We start from the raw sequence: 20,078 nt of genomic DNA, 5'->3' as shown, positions 1-20,078 counted from the left end.
GTGTGTGTGCGTAAACCGGCCGGCAAGAGAAAACAGTTTGTAGTTTATCATTCGCACTCCAATTCCCTTCCCAGTAACATCCTTTTCCTATCAAAGACAAAGGAGGACGAAAAAAACACCAGCCAATCTGCAGGCGGCCAACGCAGTGCGTTTTTTGGTAATCGGCGGGGGCAGAAAGACTAGGACAATAGACCTTCATTTGCTAACCGACTCAGATGGTGCACTGGTTAGATACCGGACTGGTAAGTCGAGATGAGAATGTCGCAGTGAGTTTGATTCTCACTATTTCTTTTTTTTTATGAACTATCTAATAAGACGAAAATCCCATGAAATTTATTTCTTACTTTGCTTGAATGTAGTGCATGATTTTGCTTGGGAACTCGAGTCTTTATGCTAGGTGTGCTTTCTCAATCTTATCATCTTTGGCACAGTACACTTATCAGCGCACACTCGGAACAGAGATTCGCTAAATGGGCATTGGATTTTTGCAGCCTTTTCTATGGGTGTACTTACCGTGTGGAAACCGGGAACATTTTTTTAGATTTCATTTTTCACACTTCACTAGCGTTATGGTTTCTAATTACAGTTAAGAAGACACTCAATTTGAATTTAAATTTCGAGCAAGGAAAGTTTCTTTCGTTATCTAAAATTAAAAATTCCGATGGGTTAATTTTCGACAGTTACTGTACAGACTTGTTTTATTCATAGTTATTACTTTGCATTGTGTTGTGGTCAATAGAACGATTACATACATAAGGCAAGGAAAAACAACTTTCCTTGTTTTCTTATATTTTAAATGTATTTTTCCCAAATACTGATACAGGTTAGGATTTCTTTTATTGATTTCCAAAAGTATACAAAAAAGTATTGACAATAAAAAAAAACTTTGTGCTTCTGTGAACGGCTAATTTTAGACTCTTAACAAGTTAGCGTTTTTTTTTTCGATTAATAACGACAACGATACGTCTCGCGGGAATACATAATTCATTACACATACAACATAGTAGTACTTTCGTTTTTGTTCCGTTTATTTACAGCAGTGCGTCCAGCGAACTAACCTCAAGTGGTTTTGATTTTTAAACTAATATAATCGTAAGGGTGTAAATGAAATGACAAAAAAATGTTCTTAGCTATTAATGTAGTTACACGTGCGATATGGGGAAAATCATTAAAATTATACACGAAAAAACTCTCCGACACGGAAAAAAAGTGTACACGCACGAATGGTGAAATTCGGTTTTCTTTAAGGTTTTCGATCTTCGATTTGTACAAGTTTTGGGGGGGATGAAATGTCAGAAAATGTGTACCTAGCCATATGTTTTGGAAATAGAGCTTGTTTTAACCCTAAGGTAAGAGGTCAAGAAGGAAAACGATGGTTTAGTGTTTGTTTTGTTTTGTTTACGTTTGTTGGTGTTGGTGAACTAACAATTATTTACACTCATCAGTGTTATCAGTGCTTGATTGTGTTTCTGTTTTGTTTTGTTTTGGATGCATTTGAGTGCCTTTTTAAGTGTTAATTTAGGTTGGTTTATGAATCGAAGTGGTAGTAGCGAGGATGGCTGAGGGAGTTATTTCTTTTAGTAGGAAGTGAGCTTATCCGACTCCGGAAAGCATCTGCTTGGTGTAGTTGGAGAAGAGCAGATGTTTGCTGAAGTTGAGCCGCTCTTCGGACTTTTCGTAAACGGAAGGTAGAGAGGGTGGGCCTTGGCTGTTGGATTCCTCTTCACCTTCGCTTCCGGCGACACTGGATTCCCGGAAGTGCTGCGGCGATTCCTGACCTTCCTGACCCGCGTTCTCCTCGTGGGTTTTCATGTGGGCTTTCAGGTTGCAGGCCAGGGCGAACGATTTGTTGCAGATCTCGCAGACGTGCGGTTTGTCACCTGTAAGGCAAAAAAAAAGGAAACAGAAAATTGTTATTAGTCCCACTGGATTCGGCCTAGATCGGGGCAATTGTGAAGGCGAGGTCTGGATCTTCTCTAACAATAACGACATAATAAAAAACGCGGCAATAAATAATCATCTTTCTCCCTACTGGATGAAATCGGCCCAAGAGAATGGCGAAAGATGCAGGCCGCGCTTTGCTATGAAGCTAGCTGGGCCGGGGTGTTTACAAGTACTTGAACATGATCCGTAATGATAGCTTCAATTCATCATCGACAACGACGACGACGACGCTTGACGGGACTGGAAGAGATTGTGACAGGCCTTGCCGCGGTCAGCTTCCAGTCCAGAAGGCTTAAGAAAGAAGCGGCAGGATCGCCATTGTACCAGATACATGCATGGAGCTGCGCGACAAAAAAAGAGAAAGACCTGGATTGATGCACCGCGCCCCTTTCCTTTGGGAGGGAGTTGAAGTTCTCAGATTACCCTTACGATTCAGAAGTTGAAATAGGTACCTATTTCTGCACAAAAAAGGCGACCGGAATTTATGGCCAATGATACCGGAAAATGATGGTGATTTATAAGTGTTTTATTAATTCGAAACCATCGCTTTCGATCGGATGCCCTGGAAGCGCTGGACGGCCGAAAGGCCGTGACTTGCCAGATTTGTTTTTTTCCTCCCCAACATTCAGGACCAAGAAAATTGTTTCCTTTTGACGAATAGGACATGAAGTTTTAGTAGTGTAATTTAACTTCAGCTTCTAGTAGCGCTGGTGCAGATTTAACTTTATGTACTTGCGAAATCCCATAAAAAACGTTCGAATATGGTAAGAAAGTTTTACAATCGAACTAATGTTTTGATGGGTTTGTCGTCACATTTTTCAGAAGAGCGGTTTCTTTCGAGTTGGTTTCTAATTGACCCAACCTTGGTTGTTAAAAATTTCCATCTCAAAAGCATTTTTTCTATTTCGGGAAAGATTGAATTTTCTGTGACAAAAAAAAAACAGTTTAAAAACAGAGACAAAAATATCAAAAATGACAAAAATGATAAAAATAATAAAAATGACAGAAATGACAAAAATGACAAAAATGACAAAAATGACAAAAATGACAAAAATGACAAAAATGACAAAAATGACAAAAATGACAAAAATGACAAAAATGACAAAAATGACAAAAATGACAAAAATGACAAAAATGACAAAAATGACAAAAATGACAAAAATGACAAAAATGACAAAAATGACAAAAATGACAAAAATGACAAAAATGACAAAAATGACAAAAATGACAAAAATGACAAAAATGACAAAAATGACAAAAATGACAAAAATGACAAAAATGACAAAAATGACAAAAATGACAAAAATGACAAAAATGACAAAAATGACAAAAATGACAAAAATGACAAAAATGACAAAAATGACAAAAATGACAAAAATGACAAAAATGACAAAAATGACAAAAATGACAAAAATGACAAAAATGACAAAAATGACAAAAATGACAAAAATGACAAAAATGACAAAAATCACAAAAATCACAAAAATGACAAAAATGACAAAAATGACAAAAATGACAAAAATGACAAAAATGACAAAAATGACAAAAATGACAAAAATGACAAAAATGACAAAAATGACAAAAATGACAAAAATGACAAAAATGACAAAAATGACAAAAATGACAAAAATGACAAAAATGACAAAAATGACAAAAATGACAAAAATGACAAAAATGACAAAAATGACAAAAATGACAAAAATGACAAAAATGACAAAAATGACAAAAATGACAAAAATGACAAAAATGACAAAAATGACAAAAATGACAAAAATGACAAAAATGACAAAAATGACAAAAATGACAAAAATGACAAAAATGACAAAAATGACAAAAATGACAAAAATGACAAAAATGACAAAAATGACAAAAATGACAAAAATGACAAAAATGACAAAAATGACAAAAATGACAAAAATGACAAAAATGACAAAAATGACAAAAATGACAAAAATGACAAAAATGACAAAAATGACAAAAATGACAAAAATGACAAAAATGACAAAAATGACAAAAATGACAAAAATGACAAAAATGACAAAAATGACAAAAATGACAAAAATGACACAAAAATGACACAAAAATGACACAAAAAATGACACAAAAATGACACAAAAATGACACAAAAATGACACAAAAATGACACAAAAATAACACCAAAATAACACAAAAATGACACAAAAATGACACAAAAATGACACAAATATGACACAAAAATGACAAAAATGACAAAAATGACAAAAATGACAAAAATGACAAAAATGACAAAAATGACAAAAATGACAAAAATGACAAAAATGACAAAAATGACAAAAATGACAAAAATGACAAAAATGACAAAAATGACGAAAATGACAAAAATGACAAAAATGACATAAATGACAAAAATGACAAAAATGACAAAAATGACAAAAATGACAAAAATGACAAAAATGACAAAAATGACAAAAATGACAAAAATGACAAAAATCACAAAAATGACAAAAATGACAAAAATGACAAAAATGACAAAAATGACAAAAATGACAAAAATGACAAAAATGACAAAAATGACAAAAATGACAAAAATGACAAAAATGACAAAAATGACAAAAATGACAAAAATGACAAAAATGACAAAAATGACAAAAATGACAAAAATGACAAAAATGACAAAAATGACAAAAATGACAAAAATGACAAAAATGACAAAAATGACAAAAATGACAAAAATGACAAAAATGACAAAAATGACAAAAATGACAAAAATGACAAAAATGACAAAAAATGACAAAAATGACAGTTAAAAATTACCAAAATTACCAAAATTACCAAAATTACCAAAATTACCAAAATTACCAAAATTACCAAAATTACCAAAATTACCAAAATTACCAAAATTACCAAAATTACCAAAATTGCCAAAATTGCAAAAATGTCAAGAATGTCAAGAATGTCAAGAATATCAAGAATGTCAAGAATGTCAAAAATGTAAAAAATTACAAAATTTTGAAAATTCAAATAGATAAGGTTTTAACTTTTTCTGACATCATCCAAGAAAGCTTTTGAGTATTTTATATTATAGATAATAATTTATTGAACAACTTGATGAAAACCGCGAAATTTTTTGACTTATCATTTTAAAAATATAAGATTTGGAAAACAAATATCAATTAAAAAAATTTTCCTCTCAGAAGTCAAAATCACTCGTGGTCTTCCTTTAAGTTGATTATTGGTTTGAAAGAAAAAATATTTTAAAAATATTGGTGATTTTCCACAGTTTTCCAAAAATGTCTTTAAATTCATTTAATGAATTTATATCATTTTCAAATTTTTCTCAAAAACAAAAGCTGTTAGAAAATAAAAAAAAAGAAAAAATTCTGAATCAGCGCCGCACAATTTTTTAAACTTAACTCGTGATAGACATTGAATTTTGTTGCCTTGAGTAAAAAAAATCAGAAAATGAATCTCCAATTCCTGACAGTACAAGGCAACAAAAATTAACATTTTTCCAAGGAAGACCAAATTTTAGAGCTGATTTTGACTGATTTGAGGGTGCAGAATCCAATTATGCATTTATTTTCATTATCACAGCTCATTTCAGAGATTCAAGGCTACCGTAAGAAAATAGGGTTAAAAATAATTTTAAAAACTTGTGCCCATTTTTAAAAAATCTCTAAAACGTTTCTGACTGCGAAAAATAATGGGTTCTGAGACAACTTTACGTAAGGTTTTATTTTGAATTTTTACAGTTGTTTTAATAATTCTAGGAGATCAATGAAGTTTTAAAGAAATTTGAAAACGAAATGATTGCTGCAGTCTTCAACAATGGTGTTTAAAATTAATATCTTGGATATCAAAAACTTTAAAATGCCTTTCGTGATGTCAGAAATTGTTGTACCAAGTCTAGTCATTAAATTTTCTTAAAAAAATTAAGCGTTACTACACTCTAAAGTATCGAAAATCTAGATAAAAAATGTATCCTTCATAAAAAAAAATTAAAATCAGTTTGTAAATGTTGTTTATGTTATGATTAAATTAGTTCATCAGTCATGAATAACTGATTTCAGTAAAAGGTGGTGAGATTTTACATTTTCTCAAGCCATTGGACCAAAATCTGACAAAATATTCTATAAATTATAATAAATTTTATATAAATAAATATTATAATAAAAAATTTTCGTCAAAATCTTTCTAAATCATTTATTAAAATATATGCACCAAAAATAGTGTTAGCTTGTGTACTTTATACTAATCTTTAAATAAAACCGACATAATCAAATATTTTGTGAAATCTTAAAACAGATTATAATTTCTTATTTAAATCATCCCTGTGTGTATGATCTGTGAACAATATTGACGATATGATTGGTGTGAAACATAACACCCCGCCAAGTTAGTCAAAAACCACTTCAAGATCATTACAGCGATTGCCGAGAAAATAGTCGAATGATAACGGGATAGTTCAAATTATTATATTTTGACAGAAAAATTTTCTTGGTCTAATGAAAAAAATCCTTCGGATAAAGGACTGTAGATCAGCTACGGAATTATTAACATATTTTTATATTTTCGAGTTTTTTTAAATCATGACCACAAAAATGCAAAAAATAGTGAAAAAGCCATGCAATGAACCATCAAAACCGTTTCGATCGCACCAGATATATTTAGAAAAATGGATTGGAAAGTTGACGTAATTTGGAACATTTTGGCATCTTTAGATTTTCAAAATACTTATCACAGAATTTTTGACGAATTTTCAAAGGCAGCTGTTTTTCGCACTTTTTGTCAATTTGCAATTTCTCAGATTTTCTAGAACTCAAATTCAACTTTGTGCTGAATTTTGAGTATATTCACGAAAGACTTCCGCAATACATTTATAATCAACAGAAAACCAATTTCATACGGATTCAGGTGGTGTAGTTACATTAACGATGCAAGACTAAAAATTGTGAGATCTATAACTTTAAATTGAGGTTCTAAACCATTTTTTTTGTCCTCCCGAAAGAAATCTTTTTTAAATTATACAACGGTTTATTACTTAACCTCAAGTAAAGTTCAACCATCCAGCGAAAGGTAAACAATTAACATTTTCGACATTCTAGAAATCACAAAAACTGTTAAAAAAAACTTGCCTCCATTACTAATCGGGAATGCCGAGGACAGAAATCAGTGATTTTTTCGTCCGAAATCGATAATTTTTGGAACCATAAAAAATCACTTCCAAGCTGGTGATTATCTTGGCTCGACCAGAGAGCAGTGCGAATCAATTTTTCAGTCCCTCGAGTGTGTTTTTGGTTAATCGTTCCAAATTACTACAGGTTGATTTTCAACGAAAAGACCACACACGCAACTCCCTTCACACGTGTCAAGGAAGATTAAACCCGTTCACAATTTTTCATCGGGTAATTGTTGTTACCAACTTTTTTTTTTACAACAAACAAAAAAAAAACAGACGAAACCTAGACCCACGTACGAAGGTTTGGGAGTACCAAATCTAACAGTCATCAATTTTGAGACGGGTTTTTTTTTTCACAGTTTTAATAAATTCAATTGTTGCCACGAAGCTCACCAAAAGTTTGGTGGGATGGAATTTCACGGTTAATTTTCCAATCATTCAGCAACCAACACGCATTCGACGGATCGATCGATCGAACGATCGATTAAAGAATGATTCATTCATTCCTTGGATTGGTAAATGCCAGATCGTCGGAAAAATGATGATCTGCGATGCGAAAGGGTGGTCTCACACGCTTCTCTCTTTCTTGAAAAAAATCAGAAGACGTCCAGAATCCAGAAGCGATCTCCAGCCGACAAACAGCAATGATCCCGGTAATTTTCCGGGATGACACAGGCACATTATCGATTGGGCCTTTGATATCGATCCGCGGTTCAATAAATTCTGGGCAAAGTAGAAAGATTCATTCAAACGGGACAATAGTTTAAAAAAAAAAAAAATAAACGCTCTATGACCGAGCAGTTTTATTAAATGTGATTTTTTTCTCTCCCCATGTCAGAAACTCAAAACATCATGTTCTACGGTAGCAACCGAGCTCTGGATGTCATGTTGCGAGTGATGACGTTCCCATTTTTTTACCTTCATTTATTGTATCTTTGATTGATACTTTTTTGCTCCCGGTTTGAGACGGGTTGCAGCAAAGCTGCAACATCACACTTTGTAGTTCGTTTCACTAGTTTTTTTTCAATGTATAATTTATTCCATTTTCATGTATTCGAAATTATTCAGTTTTATGACAAACCAACTGAAAAGACTTAAAAACCTCGAAATTGTACAAAATTCAGAAAATTTTAAATAAAACGGCGAAAACACAGAAAATGGGAAAAACAGAAATATTCTAGAACCCTTCCTAGGATTGAATTTCATCAGATGAAACAAAACATTTTTGGATAATCTTAATCACAAATTTTAAGAGAGGTGGCAATACGACAATTTTAAAAGAAATTAAAAAAAAACCTAACAGGATCTTAATTTAAATGAAATGCAATATAACAATAAACAAATGAAAAAAAATTGATAAACAAACTGACATCATTTTTATACAAACAAACCAGCAATTTTTTTCAAATTGCGCTTCTTCATTCCGTCTTATTTACCGAAACTGGCATTCTATCCTCACATAAAAAAGCAGTCTTTTTCATCTGCGCTTCTTCAATCTTTCATATTTACAGGAGATAGCATAATCTCAAACAAACAAAGCAGCAACCTTTCAAATTTGCGCTTCTTCAGTCCGTCTTATTTACCGGAACTGGCATAATTTTTATACAAACTAGGAAGCAGCCTTTCAAATTTGCGCTTCTTTAGTCAGTCTTATTTATCCGAACTGGCATAATTTTCAAACGAACAATTCAACAGCCTTTCCAATCTGCATTCTTCAGTCCGTTTTATTTACCAGAACTAGCATCATCTCAAAACAAACAAACCAGCAGCCTTTCCAATCTGCGCTTCTTCAGTCCGTCTTATTTACCGGAGCTGACATTCTATCTTAATAAGTGGAACAGCAATCTTTTTAATCTGCGCTCTTTCCAAACCGTCTTATTTACCAGAGATAGCGTCATCTCAAAACAAACAAACCAGCAGCCTTTCCGATCTGCGCTTCTTAAGTCCGTCTTATTTACCGGAGCTGGCATTCTATCTTAAAAAATAGAACAGCAGTCTTTTTAATCTGCGTTTCTTCAGTCCATCTTGTTTACCAAAACTGACAAAATTTTCAAACAAACAAATCAGCAGCTTTTCCAGTCTGTCTTATTTATCAGAGCAGGTATACTGTTGAAAAAAACAACAGGCTTTTAAACCAGCGCTCCTTCAATTCGACTTATTTACCGGAACTGGCATAATTTTCAAACAAACAAATCAGCAACCTTTGCAATTTGCGCTTCTTCAGTCCGTCTTATTTACTGGAATTGGCATAATTTTCATACCAACAAACAAGCAGCCTCTCCAATCTGCGCTTCTTTAGTCCGTCTTATTTACCGGAACTGGCATAATTTTCATTCAAACCAAGAAGCTGTCTTTCAAATTTGCGCTTCTTCAGTCCGTGTTATTTACCGGAACTGGCATAATTAAAAAAAAAAACAAATCAGCAGCTTTGCCAAATTGGGCTTCTTCAATCCGTCTTCTTTACCGGCGATAGCATCATCTTAAAACACACAAATCAGCAGATTTTCCAATCTGCGCTTCTTTATTTCTTCTTATTTTCCGAAGCTCGCATGATTTTCAAACACACAAAGCAGCATTTTTTTCAATTTACGCTTCTTCAGTCCGTCTTATTTACCGGAACTGGCATCATTTTCATACAAACAAATCAACAGGTTTTCAAATCTGCGCTTTTTAGTCCTTCTTATTTACCGGATTTGCCATCATTTTCAAATAAACAAAGCAGCAGCTTTTTCAATCTGCGCTTCTTTAGTCCGTCTTATTTACCAGAGCTGGCTTTCTATCTGAATAAAAAAATAGCAGTCTTTTTATACTACGATTCTTCAGTCCATATTATTTACCGGAACTGGCATATTTTTCATACAAACAATGCAACAGCCTTTCAAATCTTCGCATCTTCAATCTGTCTTATTTGAAGGAGATTGCATATTCTCAAAACGAACAAATAAGCTGCTTTTCCCAATTGCTCTTCTTCAGTCCATCTTATTTACCGGAACTGGCATAATTTTCAAACAAACAAATCAGCAGCCTTTCCAATCTGCGCTTCTTCAGTCCGTCTTATTTAACGGAACTGGCATCATTTTCATTCAAACAAAGCAGCAGTATTTAAATCAGTGCTTCTTCAGTCCGTTTTATTTACCGTAACTGGCATCATTTTCATACAAACAAAGCAGCAGTTTTTCAAATCAGTGCTTCTTCAGTCCGTCTTATTTACCGGAATTGGCATCATTTCCATACAAACTTATCAGCAGCCTTTCCTATCTGCATTTCTTCAGTCCGTCGGATTTACCGGAACTGGCATAATTTTCAAACAAACAAATCAGCAGCCTTTCAAATCTGCGCTTCTTCAGTCCGTCTTATTTACCGGAACTGGCATAACTTTCATACAAACAAAAGGACAGCCTTTCAAATCTGCGCTTTTTCAGTCCGTTTTATTTACCGGAGACAACATCTTCTCAAAACAAAGAAATCACCAGCTTTTATAATCGGCGCTTCTTCAATCCGTCTTATTTACAGGAACTGGCATCATTTTCATTAAAAGCAAAGCACAAATCTTTCTAATCTGCGCTTCTTCAGTTCGTCTTATTTACCGGAATCCTCTAAAAGCAAACAAAGCAGCAGAATTTCAAATCTGCGTTTCTTCTGTCCGTCTTATTTTCCGGAACTGGAACAAAGCAAAGCACAAATCTTTCCAATTTGCGCTTCTTCAGTTCGTCTTATTTATCGGAACTGGCACCATTTCAAAACAAACAAAGCAGCAGTCTTTCCAATCTGCGCTTCTTCAGTCCGTCTGATTTACCGGATCTGGCATCGTTTTCAAACAAACAAAGCAACTGCTTTTCTAATCCACGCTTTTTGAGTCACTCTTATTTACCGGAACTGACAACCCATCAAAATAAACAAACCAGCCGCCATCCCATCTGCCCTCTTCAGTCTTATTCACCGGAACTGACATATTTTTCAAACAATCAAATCAGCAGCCTTTCCAATCTGCACTTCTTCAGTCCGTCTGATTTACCGGAACTGACATAATTTTCATACAAACAATGCAGCAGCCTTTCAAATCATCGCTTCTTCAGTCCGTCTTATTTGCCGGAACTGGCATAGTTTTCATACAAACAAACCAGCAGTTTTTCTAAATTGCGATCATCTTACCCCACTACGCCATGTTGTGAACTGACGATTAATTTGAATCAAAATTCAGAATCTCGCATTATCACCTCCTTCTCTCACAAGTTTAGACCAACCACTGATTTGCGTTTATTGTTTTCGTTTTGTAGCTTTCATTACAGTGTTGCCACATTTTTTTCATATATCTTTTATTTTTATTCTGAACCTTCTTCATTATAAAATCTCTACAGGTATCATTAACAAAAAAAAACTCAGGAACGTGAAAAAATGCTGTGAAAAACTAGAAATTCGAGAACAAGGTTTTTTTCATCGCGATTCAAGAATTGAGATTCAGGCAAAGTTGGTTGAACTTTCAAAACACCTTTTAAATGATTGATTCTGTGAAGGTAAAAAAACACGAGATTCTGTTTAATTTTATAATACAGCTCAGAAATTCTTAACAATTTGATCCAACAATATCAAATTTTATTTCCAAATTAAAACAAAAGCCCAAGAAAAACAATTGAATTGTCCAGAAAGTTCCAGTGAAAAAATCATGAAGATCGATTTAATTTGTATCAACTAAGTTTGGAAAGGTTTGATTAGAATGATCGAAAAATTAGAGTTGCCTTGAAAAATATCGTTTCAAAAGCGTGAATAAACACCGCAAAAAAACACAAATAGTCAGAAAATTCGACTAAAAAAGCAACTCTAAAAAAGCATATCTAATTGAAAACTACAAAATACGATTTAAATGGCGAGGCAATGCGTTGAATGTCTAAAAACTTTTAGTTTGATTGCTGACACAAAATATTCAGATGTTCAGGCGCAGCGAAAATTAAAAAAATGCTGAATTGTTCTCAAAACTTTATTCAAATGAAAAATCAGAGCTCTGAATACATTAACATGGTCACCAAATTTAAAAATTTTGAAGAAACCAATTTCAAGAAGATTTTTTACAAAATCCTTATTCATTTCGTCAATTTTTAAAAAAATTGAAAAAAAAAATTGAAACCACTTGTCACTTCCTCGAGGGTTGAACCGAAAAATATTTGTGTTCCATTTCTTTTTTTTTTCCTTCAAAGACAAGACCGTTGCTCTCAACCTTTCGGAATGTTCCTGCGTCAAATTTCTCAAATGAGGGAGAAAATCTACTGGAAGAAAACAAAGAAAAAAAACTTTCAGTCAGTCAGTCAGGATCCCGATAAAAAGGATACGATAAAGGAAACCACTTGACTTGTGACGCAAAAAAAAGGAACTCAGAAACGGGAGGGATCCTTTTTTACATTTTTAGTTTTTTGCCCTCAACAGGTTGCGGTCTTCCAGCTTTTCGGAAAGAACTTTTGTCTGCCTTTGCTTTGTGTTTCTTGAAATGTGCCCGACCAAAGGGAGGAAAATAAGGCTAACATAGGGTTGCCATCCGTCCCGCAAAAGCGGGACATGTCCCGCTTTTTGTTGAATGTCCCGCTGTCCCGCTTTTTCCTCAAAATGTCCCGCTTTTTTTCTTGGAAAACTTTCACAAAGTTCACTAACTTACACTTAAAAAACTCAAACTTTAGCCTCAATTTTAATTCATTGGTTCAACACAGAAAAGGTTTCAAAAACTTTTTTTTTCTCAAAATAGGCAGCATTTTTCATATTTCATATAAGGCATTACTGAATAAACCTAATGTTCTTAGCATTACAGAAAGATTCTGATTCAGTATGGAGAAAATGCTGTGAAGGTTGCTTTCAAATGATTAAAGATTTTTTGCCGGATTTTAATAATTAGTATACAATGATGGAAGTTTTCTTGAGTTTTCAAATGTTTAAAATAAATTTGAAATATTTTTGTAACTACACAATGGTTTTATACACGGTATCAAATACGCCATTGACTCGTAGGACTCGTAGGGTAAATAACGTGTTAATTCGCGAGAAACGTGAAAATTAAACGTGTTTATGACAAAAACCAGGGAAAACAGAAGTCATGTAAGAAAAAAAAACTGAACAAAATCAATCCACGTGAGAAAAAACCTCAGTGTACAATGAACAACTTTGGATGAAGATTGGTTATACAATTAAGCTGTTTTTATTTTTTTTAAAGGAAAAAAAAAGATATTTTAAAGAGTTGTCCCGCTTTTTGCGGCTGTGTCCCGCTTTTTTATCGTGAAATGTCCCGCTTTTTTCTGAAAGTATCTGGCAAGCCTAGGCTAACATCAGGTTGCATATGCCTTTTGCACCCTCGTTCTTCTCTGTCTGTGTCTGTTTCTGTCACAATAAATTGGTTTATTGGTTATTTTTCCGTTGATAAGCATTTGTTTCTGAGGGATTCTTCCGATAGGTTTTTTTTTGAAAATAATTTGAAAGAAAACAGTCAAAGGTGAATCTTATCGAGGGCCAAATGTTCGTTTACACGCAAAGGCTGAAATTTGAAGTCGCTGTCCGTGGTTGTGGTGTGTCCGTTTTTTTTTTTTCGTCGTTTTCTGGAAGCGACATGTGCATTTTTGTTGAGGGTTCCTAAAAGGAACCCCCGGTAGAAAGCACTTTTAATTGGGCAAACGGATCAACCAGGAACAGGTGATCCTCTTCAAAAAGGATGGATTCTCCCCCTCCGGAACTGTTTTTTTTTTCGATTTTTTCTCTGTTGAGGTTTCCCTCCAATTTTCAAATTCTAGAACCCAAGTCAGTTGCAGTTGAAAATTGAGGGCAAAAACAGGCGCGAAACGAGGATTCCCTCCAAATTTTCTTTAAGGTTATCGACGATCCAGACGAATGAAAAAAAAACGTTCAAATAAGAGTCTTTCTTGAAACTTACCGGTATGCAGGAAGAGATGATTTTTCAGATTCGTCTGCTTCGAGAAGCCGCGGGAGCAGATGTGACACTTGAACGGCCACGAGCCATTGTGGACGTACATGTGGGACTTGAGATCGCCGGGGGTGGGGAACGATTTGGAGCAGAGACTGCACTTGTGGGGTTTGTCCTGTGAAATGAGGAGAAAAATCGAAAGAAATCTGTTGTTAGAATCCCGGTTTGTCTGTAAAATTCATTCTTTTTGTGAATGAAAAGTTGGTATACCAATCACAAAAACCAAAAAAATTGAAAGAAAAAAAACAGCTACTGGTGGCGGGATTTGAACCCACATTCTGTGGCACCCTAAGACCCTACAAGCTCTAGATTCAAATCTCGCTAAAAGCAGCTGATTTTTTTTTCGCATTTTTCCAATATTTTTTCGGGAATTTGTCCAGTTTCTCACCTTAATGTGCGTCATCCGATGGTAGTAAAGATTCGAGCTAGCTGTAAACCTTTTTCCGCACACCTGACACTGATGTGGCTTTTCGCCGCTGTGTATTCGCACGTGGGTGTTGAGAGAACTGGAAGTGCTAAAGCCTTTGCCACAAACCCCGCACACGTGTGGTTTTTCGCCGGTATGCGTTCGCATGTGCCTCTTCAGCAAACTTGGACGATCGAAAGCCTTTCCACAAACCTCACAGGGGAGCATCGCCCTTTCGCCTCGGGAAGGCCGCGCTTTGGGACTACTCCGTAGCGATGGCGTTGGGATTACCTGATCCAGATCGCCGCCACTGGTGCTGGCTCCGGATGAAATTGAGATCGAACTGTCGCCGGAAACGGATTTTCGCTCGTCCTCGGTTCCGGATGGAGGCGAAATCGGAAGCATTACCCGGGAAAGCAGGGACGTTGAGAGATCGAGGGGGGAGTCTGTAACAGAAAAAGAAAAAATCTAAATTAAAAACCAATTCGACGCAAACTTCGGTAAGCACATTTTTACTTTTTTCACAAACTTTGAAAATGATTTACAAATTATTAAATTATTTGACAAATATCAAAAATTTTAATTTTGGAAATTGTTCACAAAATTTTACAAATTTCTTAACTAGTTGAATATTTGAACAAAATTTAACAAATTTAAATTTTTTTTACAAATTTACAAGATCTTTTTCAAATTTTTACAAAATTTAACAAATTTTAACCTATTTTAACAAATTTATAAAATTTTCCTATTTGTATTTGATTTGACAAACTTCAACAAACTATAAAATATTACAGATCTTTACAAATTTCTACAATAAAAAACCTACCAATTTCAACTGAACCGAAACTGAACTGAAACTGATCTCAAATGACAAAAATGCAAAAATGACAAAAATGACAAAAATGACAAAAATGACAAAAATGACAAAAATGACAAAAATGACAAAAATGACAAAAATGACAAAAATGACAAAAATGACAAAAATGACAAAAATGACAAAAATGACAAAAATGACAAAAATGACAAAAATGACAAAAATGACAAAAATGACAAAAATGACAAAAATGACAAAAATGACAAAAATGACAAAAATGACAAAAATGACAAAAATGACAAAAATGACAAAAATGACAAAAATGACAAAAATGACAAAAATGACAAAAATGACAAAAATGACAAAAATGACAAAAATGACAAAAATGACAAAAATGACAAAAATGACAAAAATGACAAAAATGACAAAAATGACAAAAATGACAAAAATGACAAAAATGACAAAAATGACAAAAATGACAAAAATGACAAAAATGACAAAAATGACAAAAATGACAAAAATGACAAAAATGACAAAAATGACAAAAATGTCAAAAATGACAAAAATGACAAAAATGACAAAAATCACAAAAATGACAAAAATGACAAAAATGACAAAAATGACAAAAATGACAAAAATGACAAAAATGACAAATATGACAAAAATGACAAAAATGACAAAAATGACAAAAATGACAAAAAAGACAAAAAAGACAAAAATGACAAAATGACAAAAATGACAAAAATGACAAAAATGACAAAACTGACAAAAATTACAAAAATGACAAAAATGACAAAAATGACAAAAATGACAAAAATGACAAAAATGACAAAAATGACAAAAATGACAAAAATGACAAAAATGACAAAAATGACAAAAATGACAAAAATGACAAAAATGACAAAAATGAAAAAAATGACAAAAATGACAAAAATGACAAAAATGACAAAATGACAAAAATGACAAAAATGACAAAAATGACAAAAATGACAAAAATGACAAAAATGACAAAAATGACAAAAATGACAAAAATGACAAAAATGACAAAAATGACAAAAATGACAAAAATGACAAAAATGACAAAAATGACAAAAATGACAAAAATGACAAAAATGACAAAAATGACAAAAATGACAAAAATGACAAAAATGACAAAAATGACAAAAATGACAAAAATGACAAAAATGACAAAAGTTATAAAAATGAAAAAAATGACAAAAATGACAAAAATGACAAAAATGACAAAAATGACAAAAATGACAAAAATGACAAAAATGACAAAATGACAAAAATGACACAAAATTGACACAAAATTGACACAAAAATGACAAAAATGACAAAAATGACAAAAATGACAAAAATGACAAAAATGACAAAAAATGACAAAAATGACAAAAATGACAAAAATGACAAAAATGACAAAAATGACAAAAATGACAAAAATGACAAAAATGACAAAAATGACAAAAATGACAAAAATGACAAAAATGACAAAAATGACAAAAATGACAAAAATGACAAAAATGACAAAAATGACAAAAATGACAAAAATGACAAAAATGACAAAAATGACAAAAATGACAAAAATGACAAAAATGACAAAAATGACAAAAATGACAAAAATGACAAAAATGACAAAAATGACAAAAATGACAAAAATGACAAAAATGACAAAAATGACAAAAATGACAAAAATGACAAAAATGACAAAAATGACAAAAATGACAAAAATGACAAAAATGACAAAAATGACAAAAATGACAAAAATGACAAAAATGGCAAAAATGACAAAAATGACAAAAATGACAAAAATGACAAAAATGACAAAAATGACAAAAATGACAAAAATGACAAAAATGACAAAAATGACAAAAATGACAAAAATGACAAAAATGACAAAAAATGACAAAAATGACAAAAATGACAAAAAATGACAAAAATGACAAAAATGACAAAAATGGAAAAAATTACAAAAATGACAAAAATGACAAAAATGACAAAAATGACAAAAATGGAAAAAATTACAAAAATGACAAAAATGACAAAAATGACAAAAATGACAAAAATGACAAAAATGACAAAAATGACAAAAATGACAAAAATGACAAAAATGACAAAAATGACAAAAATGACAAAAATGACAAAAATGACAAAAATGACAAAAATGACAAAAATGACAAAAATGACAAAAATGACAAAAATGACAAAAATGACAAAAATGACAAAATTGACCAAAATGACAAAAATGACAAAAATGACAAAAATGACAAAAATGGCAAAAATGACAAAAATGACAAAAATGACAAAAATGACAAAAATGACAAAAATGACAAAAATGACAAAAATGACAAAAATGACAAAAATAACAAAAATGACAAAAATGACAAAAATGACAAAAATGACAAAAATGACAAAAATGACAAAAATGACAAAAATGACAAAAATGACAAAAATGACAAAAATGACAAAAATGACAAAAATGACAAAAATGACAAAAATGACAAAAATGACAAAAATGACAAAAATTACAAAAATGACAAAAATGACAAAAATGACAAAAATGACAAAAATGACAAAAATGACAAAAATGACAAAAATGACAAAAATAACAAAAATGACAAAATGACAAGAATGACAAAAATGGCACAAAAATAACACAAAATTGACACGAAAATGACAAAAAATGACACAAAAATGGCATTAAAAAATGGCATAAAAAATGGCATAAAAAATGACACAAAAATCACATAAAAATGACACAAAAAGGATACAAAAAGGTCACAAAAATGACACCAAAATGACACAAAAATGGCACAAAAAAAAATGGAAATCATGACAAAAATTAAAATTATAAAAAAAACCAAAAAAGAAACAAAAATGACACAAAAATGACACAAAAATGACATAAAAAAGGAAAAAATATGACACAAAAATGTCACAAATATGACACCAAAATAACACAAAAATAACACAAAAATGACACGAAAATGACACAAAAACGACACAAAAATGACACAAAAATGACACAAAAGCGACAAAAAAATGTCACAAAAATAACACAAAAATGGCACAAAAATGACAAAGAGAGACAAAAATGACACAAAAATGACAAAAAAAATGATACAAAAATGACACAAAAATGATACATATATGAAACAAAAATAACACAAAAATAACACAAAAATGACACAAAAATAACAAAAATGACAAAAATGACAAAAATGACAAAAATGACAAAAATGACAAAAATGACAAAAAATGACAAAAATGACAAAAATGGCAAAAATGACAAAAATGACAAAAATGACAAAAATGACAAAAATGACAAAAATGACAAAAATGACAAAAATGACAAAAATGACAAAAATGACAAAAATGACAAAAATGACAAAAATGACAAAAATGACAAAAATGACAAAAGTTATAAAAATGACAAAAATGACAAATATGACAAAAATGACAAAAATGACAAAAATGACAAAAATGACAAAAATGACAAAAATGACAAAAATGACAAAAATGACAAAAATGACAAAAATGACAAAAATGACAAAAATGACAAAAATGACAAAAATGACAAAAATGACAAAAATGACAAAAATGACAAAAATGACAAAAATGACAAAAATGACAAAAATGACAAAAATGACAAAAATGACAAAAATGACAAAAATGACAAAAATGACAAAATTGACCAAAATGACAAAAATGACAAAAATGACAAAAATGACAAAAATGGCAAAAATGACAAAAATGACAAAAATGACAAAAATGACAAAAATGACAAAAATGACAAAAATGACAAAAATGACAAAAATGACAAAAATGACAAAAATGACAAAAATGACAAAAATGACAAAAATGACAAAAATGACAAAAATGACAAAAATTACAAAAATGACAAAAATGACAAAAATAACAAAAATGACAAAAATGACAAAAATGACAAAAATGACAAAAATGACAAAAATGACAAAAATGACAAAAATGACAAAATGACAAAAATGACAAAAATGACAAAAATGACAAAAATGACAAAAATGACAAAAATGACAAAAATGACAAAAATGACAAAAATGACAAAAATGACAAAAACGACAAAAATGACAAAAATGACAAAAATGACAAAAATGACAAAATGACAAAATGACAAAAATGACAAAAAAGACAAAAATGACAAAAATGACAAAAATGACAAAATGACAAAATGACAAAAATGACAAAAATGACAAAAATGACAAAAATGACAAAAATGACAAAAATGACAAAAATGACAAAAATGACAAAAATGACAAAAATGACACAAATGACAAAAATGACAAAAATGACAAAAATGACAAAAATGACAAAAATGACAAATATGACAAAAATGACAAAAATGACAAAAATGACAAAAATGACAAAAATGACAAAAATGACAAAAATGACAAAAATGACAAAAATGACAAAAATGACAAAAATGACAAAAATGACAAAAATGACAAAAATGACAAAAATGACAAAAATGACAAAAATGACAAAAATGACAAAATTGACCAAAATGACAAAAATGACAAAAATGACAAAAATGACAAAAATGGCAAAAATGACAAAAATGACAAAAATGACAAAAATGACAAAAATGACAAAAATGACAAAAATGACAAAAATGACAAAAATGACAAAAATGACAAAAATAACAAAAATGACAAAAATGACAAAAATGACAAAAATGACAAAAATGACAAAAATGACAAAAATGACAAAAATGACAAAAATGACAAAAATGACAAAAATGACAAAAATGACAAAAATGACAAAA

General features: G+C 31.5%; 1 protein-coding gene across 1 annotated transcript in view; it reads right to left on the bottom strand.

The window, feature by feature from the left end:
* Nucleotides 1–666: 666 nt before the first annotated feature.
* LOC129743724 (zinc finger protein 177-like) overlaps nucleotides 667–20,078 on the bottom strand; it is a 603,802-nt gene continuing 584,390 nt past the window's right edge. Inside the window, exons 3-5 of the mRNA XM_055735846.1 lie at nucleotides 14,446–14,909; nucleotides 14,007–14,172; nucleotides 667–1,880 (exon numbers count right to left, since the gene is read on the bottom strand). Coding sequence (XP_055591821.1) covers nucleotides 1,594–1,880; nucleotides 14,007–14,172; nucleotides 14,446–14,909 — 917 coding nt within the window. The 3' untranslated portion in view covers nucleotides 667–1,593. The remainder of the gene's footprint in view (nucleotides 1,881–14,006; nucleotides 14,173–14,445; nucleotides 14,910–20,078) is intronic.

The sequence above is a fragment of the Uranotaenia lowii genome, chromosome 2 (genome assembly GCF_029784155.1).
Source record: "Uranotaenia lowii strain MFRU-FL chromosome 2, ASM2978415v1, whole genome shotgun sequence".
Taxonomy (NCBI): Eukaryota; Metazoa; Arthropoda; class Insecta; order Diptera; family Culicidae; genus Uranotaenia; species Uranotaenia lowii.
The sequence above is the reverse complement of the archived record's forward strand: the minus strand, read 5'-3'. Positions and strand labels throughout refer to the sequence as shown.